We start from the raw sequence: 27,456 nt of genomic DNA, 5'->3' as shown, positions 1-27,456 counted from the left end.
CAAGGACTGCTGTGAGGGAGCAGTGCTAACCAAGTATTATAATTACACATTATAAGCAGCTGAGTTACTAAAATAATAAAATACAAGATTTATTATGCAACTCATAATGTTGTCAGCATTATATTAGTGTCATTACTGCAAAGATGTGGACATGTAGCTTTACATAGTTGTTTCACAGTAAAAATGCACCATGCAAAGAATACTGTGTGCTTTTTCTTGCAAGAGTATGAGTGTGTCTATCAAATATTCCCATCATTTTGTTTAGTTCTAAACGATCCAGAAAAAGGAAAACAAACTGCACAAATGAGCCCAGATTGTTGTCCGTTAGTTTTCTGGTGATCATTATAATCAAATACAAGAACTTCACAACAAGTAATTCCTTCTGTCAGTTTATTGAGACAGCCAGCAAACGCTGTGGTCAGAGCTGAAACTCCGATCCTTGTCTAATAGTTTCTTTTCATTAACTCGTGACCACTTCACACAAACACACACAGGCCTATGATTAGTGTCAGGATTGTACATGTGCACCTGAAGCCTCTTGAGAAACTCTCACCATCTATCAGCACCTTTGCTGAATCAGTCCTTCAGCAGGGACCAGGCTTGTGGAAAGCTGCATGCAAGTAAAATAAAAACGTGTGGTGCCCCCTGGTGGCTGAAAAGACTACTAACGCCTAAAAATAATACAATAACTTATCTAAGAACAAGACACCACTGTTCAGCATGTGCAGAGGGCATGGTGGGCTTCCCCTAGTGGCTTCACGTTCTGCACATTTCTCATAATATCTCAGATTAATCTGCACTGAACAGTACAATAACACTCGTATAGTGATAGAGACTACAAGGTTTCAACAAGCAAGTAAAAATCCCACACATACAAAAATAATGCATTTCTAAAAGCAAAGCACATAGCGATTCTTTGGTTGCTCCTAACTGCTTTCAGTGCAAACATTGGTACACAGTTTACTGTATTTAGCTCATGCTAAATGTCAGGAAGTGCATTTGGTGTAAAACTGTGAGATCAGCTGTGAAGGCAGCTGCTGTGGTGATCCCTTATGACAAGAAAACAGTTGAAAGTAGCTTTTATAGTTGTCGTGTTGACAGTATCTTCAAGGGAGTATCCACAGTATTTCCTATTATTTGGTCCTTTGCATAAAAGTACATTTAGCAAAATACACCACTGTGTTTTGCTTTTTCGCTTCCAATACTCACTAAACTCACCTGTCATCGCTCCTAAAAGTACAAGCTGTAAGTTCAAGCTGGAGGTTTTAAAAGCTGCAAAAATCAGTTTTTGGTGTCGGCACAAAAAATGTTTCTTTGTAAAGTTAATTTAAACATCCAGCAAGCACACAGTGACATTAGCATCTATTTAGAATTGTGCCTTTAGAGGACTGTAAACATGGATGAGCATTTAAATCATGGATGTAGACAAGCATGTATTCAAAGTATTGATTCAAGCAGCTTTAGAGGCTAACTTTTCATGGACAATTGTTGGTTTTTGATATTTACTCCATTGAAGATACAGTCGCCAACTATGAATCCCAAACTGCATCTTACCACCAGGTGGCAGCAGTGAGAAGAAGAAGACCCCAGAGAGAAAACCATGAAAAATATTGCCAAGTGTACTGCCCATCTTTAGAATTGCTAGTGGCCTTTCTTAAATATTGATTGTAAGTGCTCTATACATTTTCCTTTAAAAAAAAAAAAAACTGCTTTACTGTAGGACAGTCTATTTGTAAAAACACAACAATTTAAAAATAATGTAAAACCTTTAAAAAGTAATTAAAACTGTAAACAGACTATGATGTTACAAGTCCATGGCATATGCTGGATCGATCCAGCCCACTTAAATCCCTGTGTATATGTATCACGATGAAGAGATATCAAATAAAGTGAAATTAAGGCTTCGCTGCGCTCAGTTGTAATACCACTTTGAACCACAAGATGGCACAGCGAGTTAGTGTGTCATCCAATTATTCAAGCGAGAGTTAGCTCAACATTCACACTGAATTTGTGTTACTATCTTACTTGCCCACCTATTTTGGTAACTAGAAAAGCACAGGCCATGCTTTAAAAAAAGAAAAACATTAGATTAATCAGGAGTCAAATTTTAAGATAGCAACGCTAAAGATGCTGGTTGGGCTGGACTACTACTCTAAAATTTTCTTATAAAACGCTTCCACCTTGTGGCGAAAGTTCTAATTACATTTTAGAGGGTTTCTGCAAAAATTCCCTTGGCCTTCACCTGCAGCGTAACAGTTACATTCCCTTTGCTGTCTAATAAACTATTTAGCTGCTGTTTCAATTGCACGGATATTATGAAGATGCATTTCAAAGTGTGCACATCACAGAAGCATTGGCTTAATCAGTGAGAAAAGAGCTGCAGATACACTTTGGGATCACACAGGGGCACAGCAGTAAACATCGTGGGCCCCGCTGGAGATCCACTACTTTTCTCCTGCTGGGTTCCACACAACGCTAAAGATGGTGGCCTCCAATGACATCAAGAACCATCTCATCAACCTTGAAACACAGTTAGGACACTTCAGGTTGCAGCTTCTGAGGGGGGAAAAACAAAGAAATTATGTCATATGGATGAAGGAGTGCACCAAAATGCTAGACAATGAAGTCAGTGGAGATGGCGTTAACCTGTTCTTTCAGGGCCTGCATGGATGTGTACTCCATTTGATCCCTCTTCTTCCTGATCCAGTCGGGTTCATCGGGAATCAGGGCTGCCATAATAAACTTGATTAAGATCAGCACGTGCTGCAAAAACACACGAAGATAAACATGTCAGGGGTATACACAGAAATGTGTTTGATTAGCTGTTTAGTTCTCTTCTTACCTCCCCAAAAACAGCCAACAGCAGGACGTTCGTGCTGCTCAGGCCGCCCTCGCGACACAGCTCTTGTAACCGTGGCGACAGCAGCAGCAACCAGCAGTTAGAAATAACGGAGACGAAACTCAAGACCTCGAAGGCAACCTGGGACACGAGACAACAACGTGAACTGTTTGCTCATAAACGGGACGAGCGTGACAAAGGTTCTGACCTGCTGACCTGCCACACGCCCATGTTAGCCACAGGAGGGGAGAAGGGCTTGCGGAAGAGGTTGCAGATCTTATAGGCGTCTGATCGGATCTCCGTTATGTTGTTGATGAGCAGCAGCACGGCCGTCAGAGGATACACGCAGGAGAAAAGACTCAAATACCCAAACTGCACCAGGAGCTCTATATATTCTGCAAACAGGCCCTGGGACACCACAGGAAGCTATCACTCTCAGTGTATTATAATCAAACTGTGTTTTATAATGTATTTATTGGCTTTATTCACTGATACTGGCCTGAAAAAATATTTTTAGTTGCTATTGGCCAGATTATATTTTAAATATTTCACCCTATCAGTGCATGCCTAATGTTTTCTATATCCTCACAGGAAAAACAGGCAGGGTTCTCTGGTTCCGGAATTTGTCCTCCTTAGGGTCATCTTCACTCTCTGTCCTGTGGGGGGCGCTGATGAATCTGTCCACCAGGAAAGGTATAACCACCTCTGTCACCTGGTTAACCAGCTGACTCACGATCAACAAAGACGCCAGGCGCTGAAGAAAGTAAAACAAGGAATATAATTCTGCCACCCTTTACTTCTTCCACTTTTCCACTGATTATCTAAAGGAGTTCCCCAGAGCTTCATATTAGGACCACTGCCCTTCTTTCTATATAGAATCATTTTTTTGCAGTTATAGCTTGCTTATCTCTTTCAGTTTATTTACACAGTTAAATGGGTCTGTTTAGCAGACACTGAAATAGCTGTACAGAATATATAATGTTCAACAGAAAGATTTTATTACAAAACAGATGGGCGGAGTTAGAAACTCTAAATGAAATCTTTTGGCTTCTACCATAAAATGCGCAAGATGTAGGTTACCTTACGAAGCAGGGGCACATCCTGCTTGAAGAAGGCAATGTGGAAGAGCACGGCAAAATTGTTGAAGAAGGTGAACTGAAGGAAGAAAGGAGAACCTGTCAAAGAGGAATCCCTGTACTTTATAAGATAATGGTTCAAAAGGAAAGGAAAGCAGGAACTAACCACCAAAATCTTGGCTGTCAGATGGTTCTCGAAGGCGGACTCCTCTCTGTGGTTTTCTAGAGGGACGCAGTAAAAGCATTTCATTAAATGTGCAGGATTTCTATCCTAAAAATTGCCAACACACATACGGTTCAAATGAGAAACATCTCCACTGCATTAACAAACTCATGGGTCTGTATTCTCCTTGCAGTTCAGTCTCACTCACCATATTCAGTCAGACTCTGCGCCACGTTCCTGTAAACATTTCCTAGCATGTTTGTGTAAACGATGTGAAGCACTGAGGGTATGTAGAGCAAAGCCTGAGACAGCAGGGAGTTCCAGTCTTTGTGTAGCTGTTTCACCTGGGCCTCCCCCCAGTAGAAACACATCATACCAAGTACCACTAGCCCTGCAGGAGGAGGCGGGACAGGCATTTCATCTTTTACTGCTAAATCTTTGCAGAATCAGAGAAAATAGAGCAAAAAACATTTCTGCACCTACCTAGGAACAGCCCCACAACTGGGACCGACACCAGCACCATACGCAGGTCTCTCTTCCATTCAGGGAAAAGAGGCTCCACGCGACCTGTAACGGGGTTTACGCCGAGGTCACCGTAGAAATTGGGCCGAGGCTCTGCAAAACGCTCTGCGAGGTTCATGGTCCCCCAGCGGTACGACAACGAGGAGCTCCGGCGTTTCCACAGCTCCATGAACACCGTGGACCAGATCATGCTGAACATCGCCTGAAGCATGTGGCCGCTGATCATCGGTCCTGAGTCATCATCATTAATTATGACCTTCGATCCCGAGACCGAATCCACCATTTCCTTCTTAACCTCACCTGTGATGACAGGAAGAGTTTTGTGTCCTGTCAGTGACATCCATACAGCGGGGCATCTCATGTTTAATAACTGGATTTAATCAGTCTGGAATCACTGGTCTTTGTGGGAGAAGATAGGACTTTAATGAAAAGGTGGGAAAAAGCCTACAACAGTCCTGCTTCAGACTGTTTCCAATTCATATAAGTTCACTTCTTCTTACAGAAAACATTTACTTTGAGCATTAGTTGTATTTTAAGTCAATTCGAGTCACTCCAGTGACAGTGAAGTAACAGGAAGTAACCTCGGGCAGAATCAGGCTCAGGGGGATGAGGGTAGGAACAGAAGACAATTCTGTGTAGGTGTTTTCTTCTTTGAAGCACAGTATTTTATACTGTATATGGTAAAACAGCATATTTCTTACCTGAAAACTACAATTTTTGAAAACAACTAATAAAAATCACCATAAAACTTCCACAACTGGTTTCTGAAATAATTCTTAAAAAGTAAACTCTCATCTTGACATGTTTCTATTAAATATTAATACAAACTTCCAACAGAAGAAAGAAATGTAGTAAAAAGGGTCTGCCACTGTGCTTTGTGTTTAATTACTGGCTGTGGGAACTGCATACATAACTGTTTTGTCTGTGTTAGGTTCTCATGGTTGTCTAAGGAGCTTGAAAAGAAAGCAACTGGACTTCTTTAAGTTTCGTGAAGACGTTTCACAGCTCATCTAAGAGGCTTCTTCAGTTCTAAAACCAAATGGTAACATGACAGGGTGATGCACGGTTTCACAGCGACTTCACCCGAAACCGCTGCTGTTAATGACTCATGCCTTTTTTCACACCTTGGCTCCAGTGTCAAGTCACATGATTAATAGGTCAACAAACCTCTTAAGGGACAACGCCCACCTGGGCTTTGACTCTCCACCATTTGATTTTAGAACTGAAGAAACCTCTTTTATAGTAGATAAAGTCCTTTATTTTGGACAGTTTTTCTCTATTACTCAAAAAGAAGAAATATATATCATATATTATAAGTGGCCCATTATATAAAGTAATAATTAGAGAATTAGAGAATTTGTAAAAAATGTTTGGAATCATGTATGATTTTCATTCCACTTCTCACGTGTACACCACTTTGTATTGGTCTTTCACGTGGAATTCCAATAAAACTGATTCATCTTGTGGCTGTAATGTGACAAAATATGGGAAAGTTCAAGGGGGCCGAATACTTTTGCAAGCAACTGTATAAGCATGTTGTTTTTGAGTGCCAAATACATCATAAAGGCCATATGTGGATAAATCCACACACCTACCTGAGAAGTATGAGATGGCCAGGCCCAGTATTGCAGGTGTGAGCAAAGACCAGGTGTAGAAATCAAGGAAGCTGAAGTAAAACGCCACAGCGCTTCCAAAATAGTCATTGACTGAATCTAATAAGTTAGACAGAGATATCTGGTGTGAGCACATCGATTATGAATCGCAGCCATCGATTATGAATCTTAATACCTTCCAGGAGTGACAAATGCATGTAATGTAAGATTTTTACAGCTATTTGAATGAACAAAACTGCACGCAAGCTTAAAAGCAGTGTGTTGTATTTCCACCCACCAAGTGGCTGAGCCAGCTGATTCCCCGAGTACCAGGCTTCACCGAGGTCCTTCAGTTTTTTTCGGTTGTGGAGGGGAAACGTGTCCACAACAACACCGGCTGAGGAAAGCTTCTGCCCTGCAACATCACTCAGTGTCATCACATCGAATCTCTTCAACCCAGGATGACTTGAAGACTTAAAAATAATCATAATCCCTCAACTGTACATATAAGCACATCTGAGGGAAGCAGTTCAGATCAGCGAGAAACTTTGCCATTCATATGCCAGTCCCACAAACCAAAGAAGAATAACTGCACATAAAGCCGCAGCTAAAAGTAGGTCCTAAGCAAAAGTGATGTTCATTACAAATAGGGATGGGTACCGGTATCCGGTGCCATGATGGCACCGGTTCTGACATAAACGGTAGTAACCAGACTGAAAAGCAGCGCACATGCTTTATTTCGGTGCTTTTTTTTCCTGAGATGTCATACACTTTGAATTCTAGCCAATCATTTTACGTTTCTGAGGATAGTAGGCGGGCCCAGGTACGTACGTTCTTTTAGAGCAGAGCTACAGATTAAAAATGCCCAAGGTGAAGCGGTCAAAAGTCTGGCTGTACTTCACAGCAAAATATGTAAACTCAGCAGCCTGCAACAAGTGCTTTAAGGTGATACTGTGATACTGCCAAAGGAGGTAACACCTCAAATCCGATGAAACACCTGGCGACGCATAGCGTTTTTTTTAAAAGCCGAAAAATGCGCCGTATTTGATAGCTTGCTGCTAGACCTCACACCGAGCGCATCTACTGCGGGTGTGGTGCCTGTTATCAGACCCGGAGTTAGGAGTTAGAGTAGAGTCCTGGCCCCTAGCCCTGCCAGCGTAGCAGAAATGATGACGGATGATGATGCAGCAGCAGCCGTTCTTCTCTGGGCGAGTAGCTTAATGTTGTTCGTGTGTAATTTACGTTGAGTAGGCTAACCACGTTATTACATTAATGCATGTAAGGTGAACTAGCAAACATCATCGTAGTTACATGCGGCTGTCTTCTTGTTTGATGGCAGATACTCCCTTCACCCTGGCCAAAAAGGCTAAAATGACCAAAGAAAAAGTGGAAAACAGTTAAACATGAGAGGTTTTTGGACAAAGTTTGTGTTTTTTCCATTGTTTAAGCACTGCTTCCAGCCAAGAGTGATACCATATATGCCCTCTAGCTGCAGAAAAGGCTAACATTGTTATCTTTTTACAAAAAAAAACAGCTGAACATGAGAGGTTTTTGGACCAATTTTGTATTCTCCATTCTTTTGAGCACCGTTTAAGCACCGACACCGTTTCAAAAGTACCGGTTTGGCACCGGTATCGGATAAAACCTAAACGATACCCATCCCTAATTACAAACTAAACTAATTATTAGACCAGGCACAAATTAAGTCATGAAAGCCTTGAAAATCCATAAACCTTTGTAGGGTTGCAGCTGTATTAGCCCACAGCTGGAAGGGGATCCTAGCAAACGCACCATGATGATAAATGATTTAAGAAAAATTACTGAACACACACGTGGATGTTGTTTCTTCACACTGAAAACATGACAAAAGCACAAACCACACTCACAGATGTTGTCTCTCTTTTGCAGCATGCGGCTCTCAGGCAGGCCGGGTATCCTCAGGTCCCTCTGCACCCGCAGTCCATCCAGCTCATACTTCACTATATACTGTCGCTCTGCCAGCGTGAGAAACACCTCCATGTTATCTGTCACACACATGAACAGAGATGCATTAAACAAACGCACATAGAGATTAATCTTTTTTTTCCTTGACCCCAGAAAGCATTTAAAGGTGAAATAGTGAAGATTTTAATGAAATCCCACATTTATTTTGTACAATACGTGAGTGCACAGTTTAACAAAGTTTTAAAGGTATTATAAAAGATCAATCTAAGCAGATACAGGAGATTTGTGCAAAAGGTCAAGCTCAGATTGTAACATCAGATGACCCTCGCTGTCATGCTAAAACATCCAAAAAATGCATTAGCTGGCCTTTTCACAATAAAGTGTTTTCTAATGGTTCAGTCGGTTCAAGTAGACTGGTGAATGTTTTTCATTATCATCCTTAGAATCAGCATACTCAAAAATCAGTCGGAATCGCTTCAACCCATGATGCTTTTCCTGACTTTCTGTCATCTGTTACAGCTTTGTCAAACTGAGGAACTGAAACTGCTTGCTGAAGTGAAAGAGCTACATCAAGACGCAACAGCAGACAAATGAGGATTATTTTGAGCTGTGCATCATGCAAAGCTACTGTAGTGGAATCCACGAAGAAAAATAAGGAGCTCAAATTGAGCACAGTAGTAAGAAGCTCACTCAACTGTTCGAATGCTCTTTGAACCCACACGAGTGATGAAAGAACACAGACTGGACTTTGTACTGTGAACACCTGCCAGAGTGTTTGTGCAAGTCATTTTATTATTTTTAGGAAGCTACTATTAGAGAGGAAATTCATACAAAATAAATAATTGTGGATATTCCTAAATCGTTCTTGGATACAGTGCTCTAATAAGTCTCCCTAAGCTCTACAGGGTACTTCCTAATGTCTTGTTTAACCATGTAAAGTGTGCTCCCCCAAAGCTGCTCCACTGCACCTGAATCTTTAAAGTTGTCTCTGTCATTATAGGAGAAGGCCTCCATGTCCCCGCTGCGGTAAGTCTTACAAAGACCCAACTCTTCAGCGGCTCGTAGTAACGTGCAGCGGGGGGCCGAGACCACGATGATATCACCGCTGGCGTCCTCACCCGGGTGGGCCAGTAATGCAGCACCTGTTCACAGTGAAGCAATGGTTAAACGGGGACAAAGAGCTGAAAAACCTTAAACATCCTTACACTCAGGAATGAGAGAATCAATTCAGTCTAAAACACGTGCAGTGCTGCGAAGAAGCATCTCCTCCCCATCCTGATAGCTTAATTTTTCCATATTTGTCACATTTACATATTTCAGATCATTAAGATAACCCGAGTCAATAAAAAATGCACTTTTTAAATTATGATTTTATTTATTAATAGAAAAAAAATCAAAAAAATCAATTTTAAAAAAGTAAATCACAAATCATCTGTGATTAACCCCATTTCTTGGAAAGCCGAATGATAGGTTTGTAGCTTGAACCTATTCGCTGGAACGTTGAAGACAATATAATTACACAGCAAGCAAGACACGAAGTAGGCAAAGTTCTTCATGTTCTCGTGCACGGGAGAGAACCGGACAAACGCCGTTCCTTCGCTTGACCCCAGTTGCTCTCGTCCGTTCTCCCGTAACACTGCTCTTTTATTGAGGTTACATGAATATGCATAGGTTCATTAACATATGACGTCTACATACACACAAAGAGTACCTTGCCTGTGTTGTGTGTGTGTGTGTGTGTGTGTGTGTGTGTGTGTGTGTGTGTGTGTGTGTGTGTGTGTGGGGTCAGAGTGTGACCCCATAAATGACTTCCCTAAACCTGCTGGTCTGGAAGTCCAACAGTTCATCTAAACAAAAGGCACTTAGCCTAAAACAGATATAGCCACGTTTATCCTACCATAAAACAATAAGACAAGGTACGACCTCTTCCCATGCTCCCAGGATGTAGGTGTGCATTCCAGTGTGGAATACACACCAAGCCTTTGCAGCCTGCTAAAGATCACACATCCTATCACTACACAATTGATTATACACCTCTAAGCATATATGGTTAAATATTTCTAAGCATAAATGACAATCAACAATACAAAACCTAACATTGAGTACACTTTCGCTAGCCACGCCCAGGCCTGCCAGACCTGTCGAATCAAGAAATAATTTAAATAGAACCTGTCTGACAAAGTGAAGGAGCTAAAAGATCTAAAAAAGCAACGCATCATGCAACGATCTAAATAAATAACTGAAAAACAATGGCACTGGAAAGGGTTACAGCAGGGGTAGGCAACTCCAGGCCTCGAGTGCCGGTGTCCTGGAGGTTTTAGATGTGTCCTTGATCCAACACAGCTGATTTAAAGGGCTAAATGACTACTCAGCATTTCTTGAAGTTCTCCAGAGGCCTGGTAATGAACTAATCATTTGATTCAGGTGTGTTAACCCAGGGTGCAATCTAAAACCTGCAGGACACCGGCACTCGAGGCCTGGAGTTGCCTACCCCTAGGTTACAGAGTCATTTCTAAGGCTTTGGGACTCCAGAGAACCACGGATATAAGAAACGTGGAACAGCGGTGAACCTTCCCAGGATTGACCAGCCAATCAAAATCAGTCCAAGACATCAACGACTCACAGGAGGTCACATAAGAGCCCTATACAAATATTTTAAGAACTGCAGGTCTCACTTGAATCAGTTAAGGTCAGAGTTCATGTTTCAACAAGAAGAAAGAGACTTGGCAAAAATTGCATCCATGCTAGTGTTGACCACGAAGAAGACAAAGGCTCGTCTCACATTTGCCAAAAAAAAACAACTCTTGATGATTCCCAAATATTTTAGGGAAATATTCTGTGGACTGATTAGACAAAAGCAGAACTTTAAGGGGCTTTTTGAAGATTGCTGAAGGAATTTTTGTCCCAATCTGAAAGATTTATCGCAAATGCTGTTGAAGTTCTTGCTGCCAAAGGTGGCACAACCAGTTACTGGGTTTAGAGGGCAGTTCCTTTTTACACAAGGCCACTTTTTTCCTTTAATAAATGAATTTAGAAATTGCACTTTGTACTTACTCAGGCCATCCTTGTCTAATAATAAAACTGTTTTTTCTCGCTGCACCATAAAGCACGAATGTTCATCCTTTCATACAGATTTCCCCAACCTTTCCCAACTTTGTGGTCCCTGCTAGAATTTCAGTAAGGTGTTATGTGGAGATGAGTTTGTCTAGTTTGCATAGCATTGCTTCAACACAAAACACTGCAAAGAGTCGTGGACAGAGCAGTTTTTATCCATTCGTCCAAACATCTTTAGTTGCCATAACAATGATAACAAAGTGAAAGAACATAAATATTATTATCTTAAAGAGTAGTTTCTTTGTGTCTGTGTGTTTATCTGATATGACATGTGGTTTATGGCTGGCATATGCTTTCTGTGCAGCCATGTCAGACATTTTCATAGGAGTCATTTAAATCCATTTATCTGACATGTAGCTTGGAAATGCAAATTCAATCAAATGTTTAAAGAGTAGCAATGTTTCCTGGAAATGATTCTCCTATTACGTTCATTCCTGGCACAAGAGAAATCCTCATAAATGTTTGATCCGCATGCTTTTTCTTTGAAAGCAAGTTTCCAATCGATGCAGAAACTGAAGTGAGCTCTGTGCTGTTGCTGATATCTGAGCCCTCACCTCCATCTTTCTGAGGAGCTCCAATCACCTTGATGAGCCAGCGCTTCGTCTCGGGGCCGACTTTCCCGCCAAGCTTCACCAGAACCAGCGGCTCCACCCGCTCTGAGAAGCAGCAGGGGCAGCTCACTTTGGTCCAGCTGGATCCAGCAGACGGTTTGCTCAGCAACTTTCCTCCTTTTTCATCTTTAGCCTCCAGCTGTTTGGCTGAATCACCGCAGCCCCCAGCTCCACCTTCATCAGCGCCTGCCTTACTCATGATAAGACTGGACACAAATGATAATAAAACGGTATGTTAACTGGTGCTCTTACCCTCAGTGCTAACATCGCCACCTTATTCCCCTTATTTAGTCACACTAGCTTCGTGGCTCAAGGGTCAGCAGTGACAACTGTGACAGACTGTTCACGGTCTCCAGAGGTAAAGAAGACTGATCATGGTGATCGCCACAAAATTAACTGTACCCAGAGGATAAATGCCTAATGACTGTATAACAAAAACCGCCAGCAGGCTAAAGTTTCAGCATGTGCATCCTGTAAAGATCACAAGGCTGTGGTTAGCTATAGACAGCTCACAGATACTGATTCTCAACTTTTCATTTAAGGTCAAAAAGTTATTTTTCAGATTTAATTGGTGACTAAATACACACACAACTAATGACATTTGTATCAACCTCAGCTATACTTGTGTGTTAACACTGTCACTGTGAGCAGACTAGCCTTACTGACCACTCAAAACACTTTAGAGACTACACAAGTCACATTTAACCACGCATACATACAGAACTTTATTTACCTCATATTCATGGGCACTTTAGAATTATAATTAACGCCATACATATATCTGGACAGTGGGAGAAAGCCAGAACACACAGTGGAAATTCACGACAGTGGGAAGGAAAAACACCCTTTTAACAGGAAGAAGGGGAGGAAGACAGGACCAAAATCATACTGTGGAAGAGAACCAGAGATGAATAATAACTAATGGTTAAATGCAGAGTGTGTGTATACCCATATAATACGTGGAGAAAAAAAAAGGTGAGTGAAGAAGAAACACTCAGTGCATCATGGGAAACCCCCAGAAGCCCCAGCAGCCTAGGCTTATTGCAGCGTAACTAAGGGAGGATTCAGAGTCACCTGATCCAGCCCTACAGTGACAAATGCTTCAGGAAATCATTCCTACCATTCACTTTAAAACTGAATCATAACTCTTGTTTCTGTGACAGGTGAACATACCTGTGAGACATGAGACTGCACACAAATATCATCCTGCAGCTGTAGCACATTACTTCCCTCCTGTGATCAATAAAGTATCTAACTAAAAATATACTTCAAAAGTAGCATAAATAAAGTTAAATGCAGCGTTTTTTATAATGCAGGGCAAGATGGAGGCGTGTTATTTATCATATTAAGTGACTTCACTGAGACCTTTTACAATGCATTTATTTACACCATGAGTACAATAATATAACAGCTTATTTATTGCTAGCGTATGTTTATGCATCAGCTATTACATTATGGTTACTACCAGGCAAGCAAGGGAGGTTTTAGATTTGCATGTGAGGCTCACCACGTCATGTTGCAGACATCTGCATGCTTTGGCTGTCATTTCAGTTACTTGGTGAACTCTTAAAATACGAACTTCCTACAAATGCTGCAGTTTCTTGGGTGGAAGCTGTGGTTATATCAGCTCTAACAACGTTTAAAGAAAAATAGCTTCCTCTATTTTCACTGTATCTGCACTTGAACACACACTGACCAAGAGATACGCTTAGTGAGGACGTAACTGAAAGCAGTAGAGCACTTCCTGTGACTGAGTTATGTTTGTGCAGGCGGGGAAAGTGACAGAGAAGCATTCAGCGGTAAAACAGAGGATGAGTCAGGAAAATACAGCACCTGGCAGGGCGGGGATGATGAGGTTCTGGTCTCCAGTCCTAAAGCAGTAGCCCCTCCAAACTCCTGTTTCAGCACACACACAAACACACAACAGTGGACATGAAGGCAACAACTGATGAGCTGTTGTGAAAAAGAGCAGCACACTCTCAGCCTTGCACACACTTACCCAGCCTCAGCTTCAGGTTCCTTCCAGCTTCCTGTCTATTAATTTTTAGGTGTGTGTGTCTGAATCTATTGCAGGAATGCGGAGAAACTTCCCAGAGGCCACAGGGTGTGGAGGGTTGTTTGGTTTCTATTCAGGCTCCTCCCTCCTGTCTGCTCACTGTTACACTGCTGCAGCCGCACCCCAGGGTCCTACTGCACCTCTGCCGCTGTGTTAAAAACAGACAAACCTACAGATGTTCAGACGGTTTGGGGGTTGAAGCTAACCTATAGCGCTGGCTTTGAATATTCCAAAGAATAAAGTCTTGAAAAAGAAATGCGTGAGTAAATCTGTGAAAACACAGAAACAGGATCTTATGCAACAGAAACACGAGGCACACAGAAGTGTACGCAGTAGGCTGCTGACACAAAGATTTTGTTGTTGTCCTCCTACAACACCAGAGAACCATAACATTGAAGACACAGAGCATGCATGGGTGAGGTTTTAATGCAAACTTGGAGCCAATCAGATTCTCCCAACCCGGATCAGTCAATTCAAGTCAGTATAGCGCCAAATCACAACAGCAGTCCTCCAGGTGCTTTATATTGCAAGGTAAAGACCCTGCAATGATACAGAGAACCCCAACAATCACTTTAGCATTGGGGTAAGTGGGAAGGAAAAAGTCCTTTTTAACAGGAAGAAACCTCCCAGACCAGGCTCAGGGAGGGCGAGCCACCTGCTGCCACTTGTGGGCGAGGGGAGGGAGACAGGTTAAAAGACTCTGTGGAAGGAAAACCAGAGATTAAGTGATCTAAGTTGGCAAACCAGCCTTTAGTCAAGACCCCAGATCAATGAGGTGAAAGTGAAAGTCTAACTAAGGAAACGTTAAGACTGAAGGCTTCATTTTGAGGTCAAAAGCTACTCTCTCATCCTTCAAATGGAAATTGTATTCTGTGAAATATTCTGATTGCAGTGGTGGACTGGGGCTACCTGCATTTTACTAACATTGGTGTTCTTGTAAAACAGGGAAGAGATTATCAGCAGATTAATCGGTAACCAATAGCTACAGAGTAGCAAAGATTAGTTAAAATGATCTCCACTGATCAAACAAACAATAAAAAGCTGCTTACACACAACGATGCTACTCGAATTAGATTGTTATTAGGTTATAATATGGTGCAAACAGTCCGTAAGTGTTAATAATTATGGCTTATATTGGCGTGACTGTCCCTGTGACAGATGGGCAACCTGTTTAGAGTGTACATGTTCCTGAGAGCCTCAGTGCACAGGACACCACCATGAACTGTGAGCTGCTGTCGAGTATCTGTTTTCTTTCATAAAACACCTTTTTAAAAAAAAAAAAATTAATTAGGGCAGAAATAACCCTGCACACCCTGCTTCTTGTGTTCAAATTAATCCACACATGCAGTGAATACACGGTCATTTTATTAGGTACACACTGACAGTATTAGATTGGATGCCTTTTTCTTCAGTCTTCCTGGTATATAACAACTAAGGCATGATGATCACACGGTCGCTGCAGATTTGTTGGTTTCACACCCCTAATGTGAACCTCCTGTTCCACCATGTCTTTAAGGTGCTCTGTTTGATTGATGTATGTTGACTGTCGAGGCCATTTGAGTGCAGTGAACTGCTTATCGTGTTCAGAAAAGTAGTTGCTTAATGATTAAACTAGATGATTAAATAATTTATAGGAAGTTGTTTGGCCCCAAAGTGTACCAAAAAAACATTACTACACCACCACCCTAAAACTTTAAGGCAGAAAGGATCCGTTTTTTCATGTTGTTAACGCCACATTCTGTCCGAATTTGTGTCCGAAAGTGTTGCAATAGAAATCGTGACTCATCACACAGCGCAAAGTTTTTTCACCCTTTTGGTGTACAGCTTTTGTGAGCCTCTGAATTACAACCACAGTTTCCTGTTCACAGCTGACCGGAGGAACAGAAAGACTGCGTGCTGTTCTGCTTCAGGGTTTGATGTGTTGTGCATTCGGAGATGCTCGCCTGCAAACCTTGGCTGTAAGGACTTTGAGTTACTTTTGCTTTTCTTTTAGCTCAAAGGGATCCAGATATTTTACTGTGACCGCTGACATGAACAACCACGTCACATTGAAAGTCTTTTGAACCCCCCCAAAACATCTCTACATTCAGAGGCAAAAGCAACACCTCAGTTTTTAAAATATAAGATTAAAAGATTCAAATACTCCACCCTTCATCTCTTACAATGCAATTTAAAGTCATCATCCATCATCACGCATCACGGTTGCAGAATGGAAGCCACCACAATCAGCGAATAAAAATAAAAAACTGGACAGGCCAACATCAGAAATATACAGATATTTATTTACAAATACCTTTGCATTTGCATGGATTTAAAAATTCCAAAACAAAAAGTTAAGACATGAACGTAAACAAATTTAGGATTTTTTTTTTGCTGCAAAATTTAGCACAAGAGAAAAAGTTCACAAGTTAGAATCATATTTGCTGTTTTTCATTCTTACCATATAAATATACATAAATAAGATATGCATTTTTTTTTTTTAAATTTAACTCCAACAAGTGGAATCATTTCACTTTGCCTAGCAGCCGGCACAATCATGTCTTATCATTATTATTAGAACCATCAGCATAACAGACATTAAAAACATTCTTTAGGTTCTTTTTGATGAGTTAATGCTTTCTGCACAAAGTCTTGAACATTCATAATCATCATAATCACAGCTAAAGATCAACAGATATTTGTAGACAATGACACATTTTGGTGCTAAATCAGTTAATAAATCCACTCATCTCGTCATAGTGGAAACATTTTGGGGTCCCTCAGCCCTTTTTAGGTTTACACTTCACTGTTATTGCTGCAGAGAATTTGTATAAAAATAAATGAAACAATTATTTATTTATTTTTTTAAAAAAAGAGGAGTATAAATGGTGTTAAGGTTCTGCATTACAAATCTTCTTGAATGGTTAAAACTCAGATGGATTAGATTACATACAGCTGTATGTACACTTCTATAAGTGGAAGTATTTATTCAAGCTAGAAAAGTAGATAAAAAATAAATTTCCTGCAGCAGCAGTATGTTCTTACTGTTCTTCAGTTATTCATGTAAAGGGTGCGAATTAAGTTTGTTCTACTTGACTTATCGGCGTTGTCGGGCATTTTTCAGGAGACATTTTGCGGATCCACCAGTCAGTGTCAAGACTTCCTGCTGTAAAGTCAGATTTGTTGATTTATCGTCATCCTAGGGAGGGTCTGCAGGGCCAAAATAAACCACCGACTTTAGCTCAGGCTTCAAACTACCCTAAACATTCAAGTTTCAGATAGCTTTCCTTTACTCCTGGCTCTGTATGATGTCATAGAGAGCAGATATCCCTTATATATATTCAACTAAGGAACACAGCTCTGAGAGGCATCCAATCAGAAGAAAGTTGGCTTTAAGAGGAGGGGATAAGAGAGCTAAGATGGTTTGTTAGTATGATGTAAATAAGCATTAGTTTGAAGTGTGAGTCATGCCAAGCTACACTTGAAACATGGTGTTAGAAGTTGCATTATAGGTCCCCTTTAAAAGGAAGTAATCTCTATGTCAAGATTACTTTTAGAAAATAACACTTCCAAAAATCTGTGACCTTTGACCCCAAGATCCCCACAGCAGGAAATCAGACAGCCTGGCTTCATGCCTTCAGATTTGTCCCAGTCACCCTGACAACCACACTCACTCTCTAACATATAGTCAACCTGACAAAATGAAGACTGTGCGATCAAAGAATCTCCTCTACTGTACAAAGCTTCATACAAAATATTATTTTTACATCTTTGTTGAATTATTAATGAGGAAAAAAATAAAAAGATGGAAATATTACAGACTTGCAAAAATATATCTCCACAGGGGTTTCAGACATTCTGAACTCTGCTTTTACATCACATTAACAGTACATGGAATTAGCCTCCTACAGTATAAACTCACTCCTGCAGATTTGGTGATAAGTTAAACGTATCTCAGCAAAAACAAATGTGAAACTGAAGGTTTTCCAGGCACGGCTGCTTCTTAAATCAAGCGAACCCAAATGTGGTGGAGGGAACTTTTGTGATTTGTTAGCAGCGCAACAGTTTATAGCAGCGTAGCAGAGAAAAGTGACAGTGACGAGGAATATGTAAGCTGTAGATGATGCGAAGGCGGGAAGAAGCCTTTTTCCTCAGTAATTAAACAGTTAGCGTACTCTCTCTCTCTCAATCTCTGTCACACTTTCTCTCTCACATGCACTCTTTCTAATCATCTCTCACCCCCTCCGCTCCACCCGTCTTCAACATTCACCTACCATCTATCACTTCCTGTTACCTCTTGAACAGTGTGCGTTTGTGAGCTGTGTGAGCATTGTGCTGTCAGATTAGTAATTTTAATCACAGTTGTCCCCCTGTATGATTTTAGACTAAAAGATTAAATCTAATTCAAATTGACCACATGCATCACAAAAGAGATTTTTCTCTCCACGGCCACCTCCCAGCTGTATGCGGCGACATTCTGAGTGGTGATCAGGTGATAGGTTGGTGTTGGTAAAGCACAGGGGGCAGATTTCTTAAATGAAAACAGAAGTAGTAGTAGTAGAAGGAAAAAAATGGCACTGAAAGCCCTCACATCTTAGTGGAAATGATCACAGTGAGTAAATAGTGCAGGCAGGTTGACACACACCCAGGTGACTGAGCTTAAGGTAATATTGTGGTGCTGGTTAATGTGTTACACAGAGTATTAATGGACTGGATGCAGTGGCCCTGAAGTTCCTCCTAGTCTGTGGAAGCTATATGGCTGCAGAGATGTAAATAAGGAGTTGGGATGGTTGGAGAAGGCAGGCTGGGGGCTAAAAGAGGGTGGTTGACAAGTCCTGTGGCCCTTCGGGGGAGCCGTTTCCATGTCAGAATTTTTCATCAGGGATGGTTGTGTTGAAGGGGTGGTCCCAGAATGTGGTGGTGATCCCGAAACCTGGTGAGAAAAATAAAGATCCCCATCAGAAAAAGAAAGAAAAAACAAAACCATATTTCTTCTAAGGCCGTTAGCAAATGTAATCCTCACCTGATCTCTGGTGCTCGAAGTGGTGTTTGACATGGTAGGCCTTCAGGCTGTACAGATATGAGCCTTTCTTCGGAGAGCCATAGTGAAGGTAGTAGTGGATCATATCGTATACGACGTAGCCGCCCAGCCCACCGACAAACACGCATACTCCGAGGATGTCTGGGAGCACGCAATGGATGGACATGTAGAAGACCGCCACTACTAAGGAGGCGAGGCCGGGAGGGAAGACCAGCCGAGAGCCGTCAAACGGAGACTGGAGAGAGAAAATAAATAAAAAGATTTATATACGGTGGCCATTTTAGACCATTTTACGTCCTTTTTCCCCCCCGCAACAAAAAGCCATCACAGGTATTCATCAGACAGTAATTCAAAAATGATCAGCAAGTGGCGATATCTTTCACAGCATTTTCCTCAGCCTCTCCCAACAACTTGTTGCTGCCGTCAAACTCAGATTAGAGTCTGAATATTACAATATTTTTCTAATGTTTGTTTTTGTGAATAAAATATGGGTTAGTAAGATTTGAAAAAAATCATTGTATTGTGTTTTTTTATTTACAGCTTATAGATAGTCCCAGAATCTTTGGAATCGGGGGGTTTGTGAGATTTTGTAGAGCGACTTTATAGCTTCTACAGGAAAAACATTTCCTAATTACACCGACTATCAGTTATAAGGTTTTACATAGAAGAAGCTAGTAAAAAAAATACTCAAATTTTACAACCTAGTAAAACAGAAACTGAGATGAACAGCATTTTTCCCCACACACTGCTTCTGCATAGTTTATTTTAACTCTTTATTAAGCTAAGCTAAATCAGTTTCCCCCTGTGGCTTAAACTATACTGTGGTTAATGTTACAATAATTTAACTTATAATATTTGCACATCCGTAACTACTTATACTTGATATGTATTCAGTTCATAAAAGTATTTGGAAACAGGAGGACGTTTGCGGCCCCCCTCCTCCCTGCAATATAACATTACCACCTCAGCTGGTGCCATAAAGGATGATTTTAAACAAAAACAAATATTGCTTTGATGACTCACAGCTGTAACCTCAGCAGTGGTTGTTCATACCTTATGGTGCTGTCCATGCAGGAGGAAGTGTAGCGTGATGAGGTAGTAGTTATGAGCTGGTGGATTCATGTGAAAGACGAAGCGATGGATGCAGTACTCGATGAATGACCACAAGAACCAGCCCATCATAAAGAGGACTGGGAAAAAGTACTTGTGGATGGGGATAGAGAAGCCTGGGAACACACACATGCTCGGCTATAGATGGCTCAAACAGAAATGTGGACACACAAATGAAAATGAAAACACAAGTGACAGTGAGTTACCTGAAGTGAGGGCTAGCCTGGTGGTGCCCTGTGCCAGGGTGGTATAGCAGTGCCAGCTCAGATAAAACACAATAGGGAGCCACACAATAGGTACCCAATACCTGAAAGCAAGAGAGTGTAAGCATTAGTTCACGCTCTCACTCTGTTACTAGAGGACAGTGTATTCAGTTTACGATGTGGGCCATTAATCTGAACTGGGCCAGAATGGTGAACGACATGATAAACGGGTAAAGTTACAGGAAACGTTCTCAGTCCAGACTTTCCAGTAATTATAAAAAACATTTTGTTGTACTACGTTGTTTTATTTCCCCTTCTGGTATAGAAAGGGATTTCTGTAGTAGATAATAAAATAATAATAATAATAATAATAAATAAAAAAAACAAAAATAAACAGGAACTTTATCATTTAATTGTTAATCTATTACTTAATTACTTTGGTGTAGTATGAATATGGGGTCCTTCATCAACAGGAAAAAGTTGTAAATCTTTTAAAAATACAAAATCTATGCACTTCTTCATATTTCACAAAGTTGTCAAGCTGGCCCGACTGGAGCCTTTGCTGGGCCATTTCTGGCCCCTGGGCATTATTTTTGACACCCCTGGTGTATGGCTTTGTCCACGATGCATCAAAACAGGAAAAAGAGAGAGCAGGACGTGACCACAGGTGTGACACTGGTTAAATCGGAAATGACTGGAACCTCAGGTGAAGGTGGGTTGCAAAGTAGCTTGCAGAGGTAGGCTGAACAAGCATAAAATTGCATACATTTATAAAATTGCACTTTTCATTATAATTCAATCTTTGATGACGCCACTGAAGCAGATGTGTTTGCTTATCCTTTGGCAATCACAGAACTGCCGACAGAATTTTCAAGGTGGGAAATATTCTTTACATCACAGCCCTCATCGTGTGGCCATTACACACAATGATTTGCGGAAACCATTGCATAAATGTTTCTATTTACTTTCCCTCAGTAATTGCTTGGCCTCCAGTAATACTGAGAAAACTTGGAGTTATTTTATTTGTTTATTTTTTTTTAAACCAGGATGTATCCTTCAAAGACCACAACAAACAAGTATGCAGGACACTTTTCTTGTATTTGTGCAATACCTGCAAACACAGAAACATCCTGTCTCAGAGTAATACTGAAAAACTAGTTCGTGATTTATTAGTTCTAGGCTGGACCATTGTACCTGTATACTAGAGCACTTCACATTCGGACTGCGGGCTTATGTCTGGTTCCTACAGTATTTAGAAGTAGAATGGGAGGCAGAGCCCAGAGCTTTCAGGCCTGTCTTCCATGGAACCAGCTCCCAGTTTGAATTTAGGAGACAGACACCCTCTATACTTTAAAATCAGGCTTTGATAAAGCATAATTAGAACCTGAATTCTCTCTTAGTTATGCTGCAATGGGTCCAAGCTTCTCTTTTCACTCCCTGTATGTTTATAAAATGCTAGTGTATTAGTCATTAGGAATTATTAATCTCTAGCGCTCTTCAGCAGTGTCTCTTTTGTCCTGTCTCAGGTCCCTCACCTCCAGCTGGTTGATATATAAATATAAACTTAATAAATAACAGTAAAATTCTGTGAAAACGTTGCACGAGTGATTGCCAAGCCTGCAAAACTGAATGTATGTTCTTATCTGATAAATGGTTAATTTTTCTTCAAGCTTCCTTTCTTACCAAGAAGTTTTAGTGATGGCCTCCATGATGGGGTTTCCAAACAGTCTGATAGGTCTGTCAACTGGTTGGTGTACCCACGCATCATATTTCTCTCTGAGGTGGCCCACCTGCCATGCCAGGGGCTTCCGCCAGTCCACCAAATCCTGCAGAAGTACAACGAAATGAAATTAGTAAAACCCGTTCTCTATACACGAGGAGGGGGAAAAAAAAAAAAAAAAAAATCCAAAAAGTAAAACAAAACTTCTCCAGCAGGTGGCAGCATAGAGGTAAAAACTATACTGCTCCAAGGACTGGTCAGACCAGGAAGTGTTGCATGTGAAATTTGCTTGTTGCGTGCGTGTGCATTTGCAGGTTTACTTAAGTCTAAGTGAAAGCTTTTACAAGCTTTTCACAAGTTCCCTGTGTTTACAGCCACACAGGAAATGGGCTGCCATGGTGTGTGACGCGAAGACTGTCAGGTTTCACACTATAACATTTGGAAATATCAGGTGGAATCATTCTGGTAAGGAAACAGGGTGGGAAGGAGTCCTGAGTCAGAACTTTACCTTATGGCCCCACTGGTGTGAGTTGAGAAGAGTGAAAGAGAAGCAGCAAGTCCACTCTTTAATCTTAATTTCCCTCTTAACCCTGACACTTTCCTGTGATTAGTCACAAAATGATGCTTAGTGACCATGTGATGATGACTGTGTGTGTGAGAGACACCCCTATCATGACATCAGGCACCGGCTGGCACAATCACCAGACCTTTACTGTTCCGTGTGCGGCAATTAATCATGTGTTGGCTGTTTACTGCAGCAGACTGTTTAGCTACCGGACACATATCACATTGTTTTAATGGAGCTAGCGACCCTGAAGAAGCGCTGCGCTGGAACACTACCATCTCTGTTCTTTATTACCCCTGCTCATTCAAGGCATAAATACAGCTGTGAACTGCCAAAAAAATAAAAATACTTTAAGCTATCCACAGATTAGCTGCTGATACGACTACAAAGTTCAACTTTAAATAAGGGGGGAGCCAAAAAAACAAAGCAAAACCAGAGATGCTGCATCTTCTGTCTCACATGCTCTCCGTTTCTTGGCATCAACTGTAAATTACTCGAAAAGCAAACGTCTAACTTGATTTAATCCCGAGGGTGAGGTTCTGGTAAGCTCACTTGCAGTCATCCCCACACTTCTCTGCATATCTATCTTTATTTTATTTTTTGATTTGTATGCTTAAGTCCCAACTAACACTGGCATCACCCGAGGCAGTTTAACTCATTCAGAAAGCTCACATCCATTCAATTGTATGCATCTCTGGTATACTATATACACAAGCACACCTTCGGGTTTGGATTTATTAAAATCGGCGTGTTGTTTTATTTATTTTGGGGGAAATTAGTTGGTAGAATTGCATCAGAGCTGTGAACACACCAGGCACAAGTATCCGTCAACATGTTGACGTTACATGTTTACATAATCTGCCCATATGCAGATCGACTTATGAACACCTGCCAAGCGAATGAAAATCTGCCTTTTCTGCTACTTCTCACTGCAGTAATTGACATACAAAACACATTTTACAGTCGTCTCTCACACATGAATAATGAAACAATGCCAGTAGAAAATAGAAGCTTCTCTTTGCCATAACAAAGTTCGGTTGTTGCTTTAACCAAAACCATATCGATGAAAAATACATAATAAATGTGCACAATAAAGTAAAGAAATGTTAAAGTCAAAAACCTTTAAAACAGAAAATGTGATTGCAGACAAACTCTTAGAGATACAAAGAGAAAGTTAAATTTTTACAACACCGTCTTGTATATAACAAGAAAAAGAAAGAAAGTGAAATTGTGTTTGCCACATGCTGCAAGGAGCTTCCCACAAACAAGTGATTTCACACAAAAAGAAAAAAAAAAAAAAAAAAGCTGGAAGATCACATTAAATTCCACTGTTGTCATATTGAAGTGGAACCAATGACAGTAGAAAACATTGCATTTTATACTTGTACAGTCACTGAGTGTAACCTACTGATGGATATACCGGGATGACTTCAAAAAACAAAAAAAACAAAACAAAAAAAAGACAATCCAGCTAGCATTTGCTGGTTATATAAAGCCCCAAGCTCAACATTTACTCTAAATATCAAGAAGTCTGAAAATTTACAGTGGTGCTTTGCTTGCATAAGAAAAGATACAGAAACCGGTTTCTGTGTTTAATAACAGGTGAACAAAGCCAAGCCAAGTGTGAAGACATGCTTCAGATTCCTGGTGTTACGCAGCTTGCAAATGTGGACGGACTGATTTAGCTTGAGTAAAGGTGAGTATCGAACAACCAGGACATTAAAGCGGCTACGATCCAGCTTAACCAGTTTGAAAACAAAAAGCGGGCCTTTTTCTTTTTTTAAAATGAGGAAGGCTAGCACATGACAAGTGTGCTGGTGATAATAACAACATTTTGCATAGCGCAGAAACTGCATGAGTGTTGCACATGGGTACAGTTACCCATGTTTGAGATGTGTGAAGGGAGTGTCCGAGCATCAGGATTCAAGTTACTGGAAGAAGCAAACCCTCAGAATGAAGGGCTTAAACTGACAGATCCCTGTGTCACAAAAACACTGGTGTTTGAAACCGGCCTTGCAAAACTTAAGTGTGTGAAGTCAAGAGTCATGGGTCTCGTTCAATAAAGCGTTGCCTGGCAGCAGAGAGAGCGAGACAGACTGGTTGAATCTGTCATTGTGGTGCTGAGCCTGTTAAAGTGGAAAAAACACGTGTCAAACTGCACCATCACATGAGCATAGTTTAAATGAATGTCTGACTGTGTGTGCTTGAAGGTAGATTTCAGCACGCAGGGACAAATTCTTCTAGTATGAACATATAAAAAAAACACCTGCACCATTTTGAGTCTAGACTTTCAGCACTGGCTTAGATTTAGGAGTTCAGCAATGCTGCTTTGTCTTCTGTTTTGTACATGCTTGTGTCTGGCAGTGTGGGAAATCATGCAATCTGCAAACAGATGAAGCAGGGTGAATAACCAGATGGCTGTTCACCTACCCCGTCACGGGTAAGCAAATACACTTGTTAGGTCATCCTCCACCTTTTGTTTCCAGTGTCTGATCGATTGCTGCATAATTTCAGCAAAAGCACACATTGACTCAAAAAAAGATGCAGGAAAGACGCACTCTTCATTTGATCGCATATTAGCCCCGTCTCAAAACACGCACACACCTTATCGAGGTCCACAGAGCTGCAGAGGCTGTATGGGTCGCGCTCATCCTCGTCTTTCACCTCTGTCGTCTGCTGTGCCCTTTCTCCTTCGGTCTGTTTATTGGCTTTATTTCTCGCTCTCAGAGTCTGAGAAAAAAAAAGAAGAAAAGAAAAAAGGATGCCATTAGCAAGTATAATTTATTATTAAAATGGCCTAAGCCAACCACAGATGGAGAAAGACAGATACACATATTTATAGTGCGTGGCTTATGCAAAACAGGTAGTCTGTTGTGCAGTTTTGTACCTATTACATAGGCTATGTCTCATTAAAGATATATAAATGGAACAGGAGTCAGTCTTTGACAATTATGACCCATCTGCCCTTTGCCCTTTTACCTCAGCCCCATAAACCAGGTTTTAATGGTTACAGTCACGTGTGACATATACCATAATGCTTTCAACCTTCAAATCGTTTTGTATCGCTGGACATCTCCAACAAAGGATCATGCTATCACATATTGGAACACTGACAGTCAGTCATTACTTTGGTTTGATGTTTAGTTTGTGTTCTGCTGCACAGAAGGAAATGCAGATATAAATGTAATACAATACGCAATACAAATGACTCAAACATAGGTTTACATAATTCTTATTTAAAAAGGCACTGAAGGCACAGCTGTTGCAACTGGAGAGAAGCCACGTGGATAATGATGACAGCAGGTGATATGAATATGCAAGGAGTCCAAAACCATCTGAGTGTTTTGCTGATCAGATTTGTCCTCTGATTACTGACATCCAAAGATGAGCTGTAGCTAATGCAGACACAGTGCTGAAGATTTATAAAAGCACAACAGATGTTTTGTGTAGTGCATCATTTACTTTTAAAGAAATGGTAAATGGCCTGTATTTGTATAGCGCTTTTACTGGTCCCCCCTAGGGACCCCAAAGCACTTTACACACCTATCCACCCATTCACACACTGGTGGAGGCAAGCTGCTGTTGTAGCCACAGCTGCCCTGGGGCAGACTGACAGAAGCGAGGCTGCCATATTGCGCCATCGGCCCCTCTGGCCATCACCAGTAGGCAGTAGGTGAAGTGTCTTGCACGAAGACACAACGACCGAGACTGTGCGAGCTGGGGCTCGAACCGGCAACCTTCTGATTACAAGGGGAAACTCCCAACTCTTGAGCCATGATCGCCCTCTTCATTATCTTCATTATAAAGAATAAACATGTGTCCTGGTCTTCATCACACCATTCTTGAATATTTTGCCAGAGCCAAATTGTTGTGACACAGCACATAACCATCTGATATTGATATCTCTTCTACCTTATATGAGTTTGAGCCAATTAATGACTGATAGGCTTGCGTAATATTATTTTTTTTGGTTTTTTTTGTTTTGTTTTTTTTAATTGATCAAGATGCAAAATGCAAACAACAAGAGGTCACATGACAAAGAAATAAAAAAAAAAGGACAAAAAAAGGACAAAAAGGTCTATGATAGACTGATGTTCTGTCAACAGAGCCTTGATTAGTCAAATTAATTGATTTATGCAAAACTGCACTAAGCCACAAACGGACAAAAACCCACAAAAAGATACATTAGCTCTTTCCCATGAAAATAAGAGCAGCTTGGCCTTTTAAAGCCACCTGCCAAGTCTTCATGCAGTAGACTGTGGGCAGATTATCCTTGCGGCCTTCGTAAAAAAATTAGAATGCATGTCAAGTTACATTCTGTTTGTATGAAGTCAGCTCTGGGAATTGTCGGAGTAACGCCCTGTTCTGATCGACAGCCCACGTCAGTCAGGTGAAATATTCATCAGCTGGTTGGAGTCACACATAAGGCCTCCTATGGTTTGTTACTAACATCGCCTTGGCAATTCAACACCTACAGAGGCAACGCTACACCCCCTCCCCCCATTATCACACCATACTCATCCTGAGAGAATAGTGTTGAAGTTGTAGCTCACCCTGAACTAGCAGAGCTCAATGTTTCTTTAACTTGATTTTCACGTTCTCATCTTCGTGACTCTCGCTTGCGCCTTATTTTATATTACAATAAATCATCGTATCTGTGAATTTACAGCCGGTAACAACCTTCCACATTTTTTTTTAAAATTAAAACAGCAGAAATATTATAAACAAGCTAAATCCTTTAAGCCAGTTTCATAAAGAAGTTGGTGGTTATGACCAATGTGGTTCAGATATGAGAATACTCGTGACGCTAATTAGAAGCAGAAACTAACAGCTCAAAGCTGCTACCACGCCTCCATTTCTTTCTTTTTTTTTTTTTTAAAAAAAGACACACACACACACACACACACGCGCACGCGCACAC

The 27,456-nt window shown here is 41.0% G+C and overlaps 2 protein-coding genes across 2 annotated transcripts in view; both read right to left on the bottom strand.

The window, feature by feature from the left end:
* Positions 1-376: 376 nt before the first annotated feature.
* ano10b (anoctamin 10b) lies at positions 377-14,284 on the bottom strand. The gene is made up of 16 exons (XM_005950913.3): positions 13,861-14,284; positions 13,695-13,757; positions 11,805-12,067; positions 9,105-9,278; positions 8,079-8,216; positions 6,491-6,607; positions 6,196-6,312; positions 4,562-4,900; positions 4,287-4,469; positions 4,082-4,137; positions 3,920-3,994; positions 3,429-3,593; positions 3,056-3,247; positions 2,843-2,980; positions 2,647-2,763; positions 377-2,556 (listed from the first exon to the last, which is right to left on the bottom strand). The coding sequence occupies exons 3-16, from the start codon at positions 12,058-12,060 to the stop codon at positions 2,533-2,535; spliced, it is 2,091 nt and encodes a 696-aa protein (XP_005950975.1). The 5' UTR covers positions 12,061-12,067; positions 13,695-13,757; positions 13,861-14,284; the 3' UTR covers positions 377-2,532.
* Positions 14,285-16,178: 1,894 nt separating this feature from the next.
* fa2h (fatty acid 2-hydroxylase) overlaps positions 16,179-27,456 on the bottom strand; it is a 39,016-nt gene continuing 27,738 nt past the window's right edge. The window contains exons 2-7 of the mRNA XM_005950912.2: positions 25,140-25,265; positions 21,934-22,076; positions 20,254-20,354; positions 19,991-20,163; positions 18,920-19,172; positions 16,179-18,829 (exon numbers count right to left, since the gene is read on the bottom strand). Of these exons, the coding sequence (XP_005950974.1) occupies positions 18,762-18,829; positions 18,920-19,172; positions 19,991-20,163; positions 20,254-20,354; positions 21,934-22,076; positions 25,140-25,265 (864 nt within the window). The 3' untranslated portion in view covers positions 16,179-18,761. The remainder of the gene's footprint in view (positions 18,830-18,919; positions 19,173-19,990; positions 20,164-20,253; positions 20,355-21,933; positions 22,077-25,139; positions 25,266-27,456) is intronic.

Source organism: Haplochromis burtoni, unplaced genomic scaffold (assembly GCF_018398535.1).
Source record: "Haplochromis burtoni strain Fernald_Lab_line unplaced genomic scaffold, NCSU_Asbu1 Contig_887, whole genome shotgun sequence".
Taxonomy (NCBI): domain Eukaryota; kingdom Metazoa; phylum Chordata; class Actinopteri; order Cichliformes; family Cichlidae; genus Haplochromis; species Haplochromis burtoni.
Note: the sequence above shows the minus strand (reverse complement) of the source record. Positions and strands in the feature narration are given on the sequence as shown.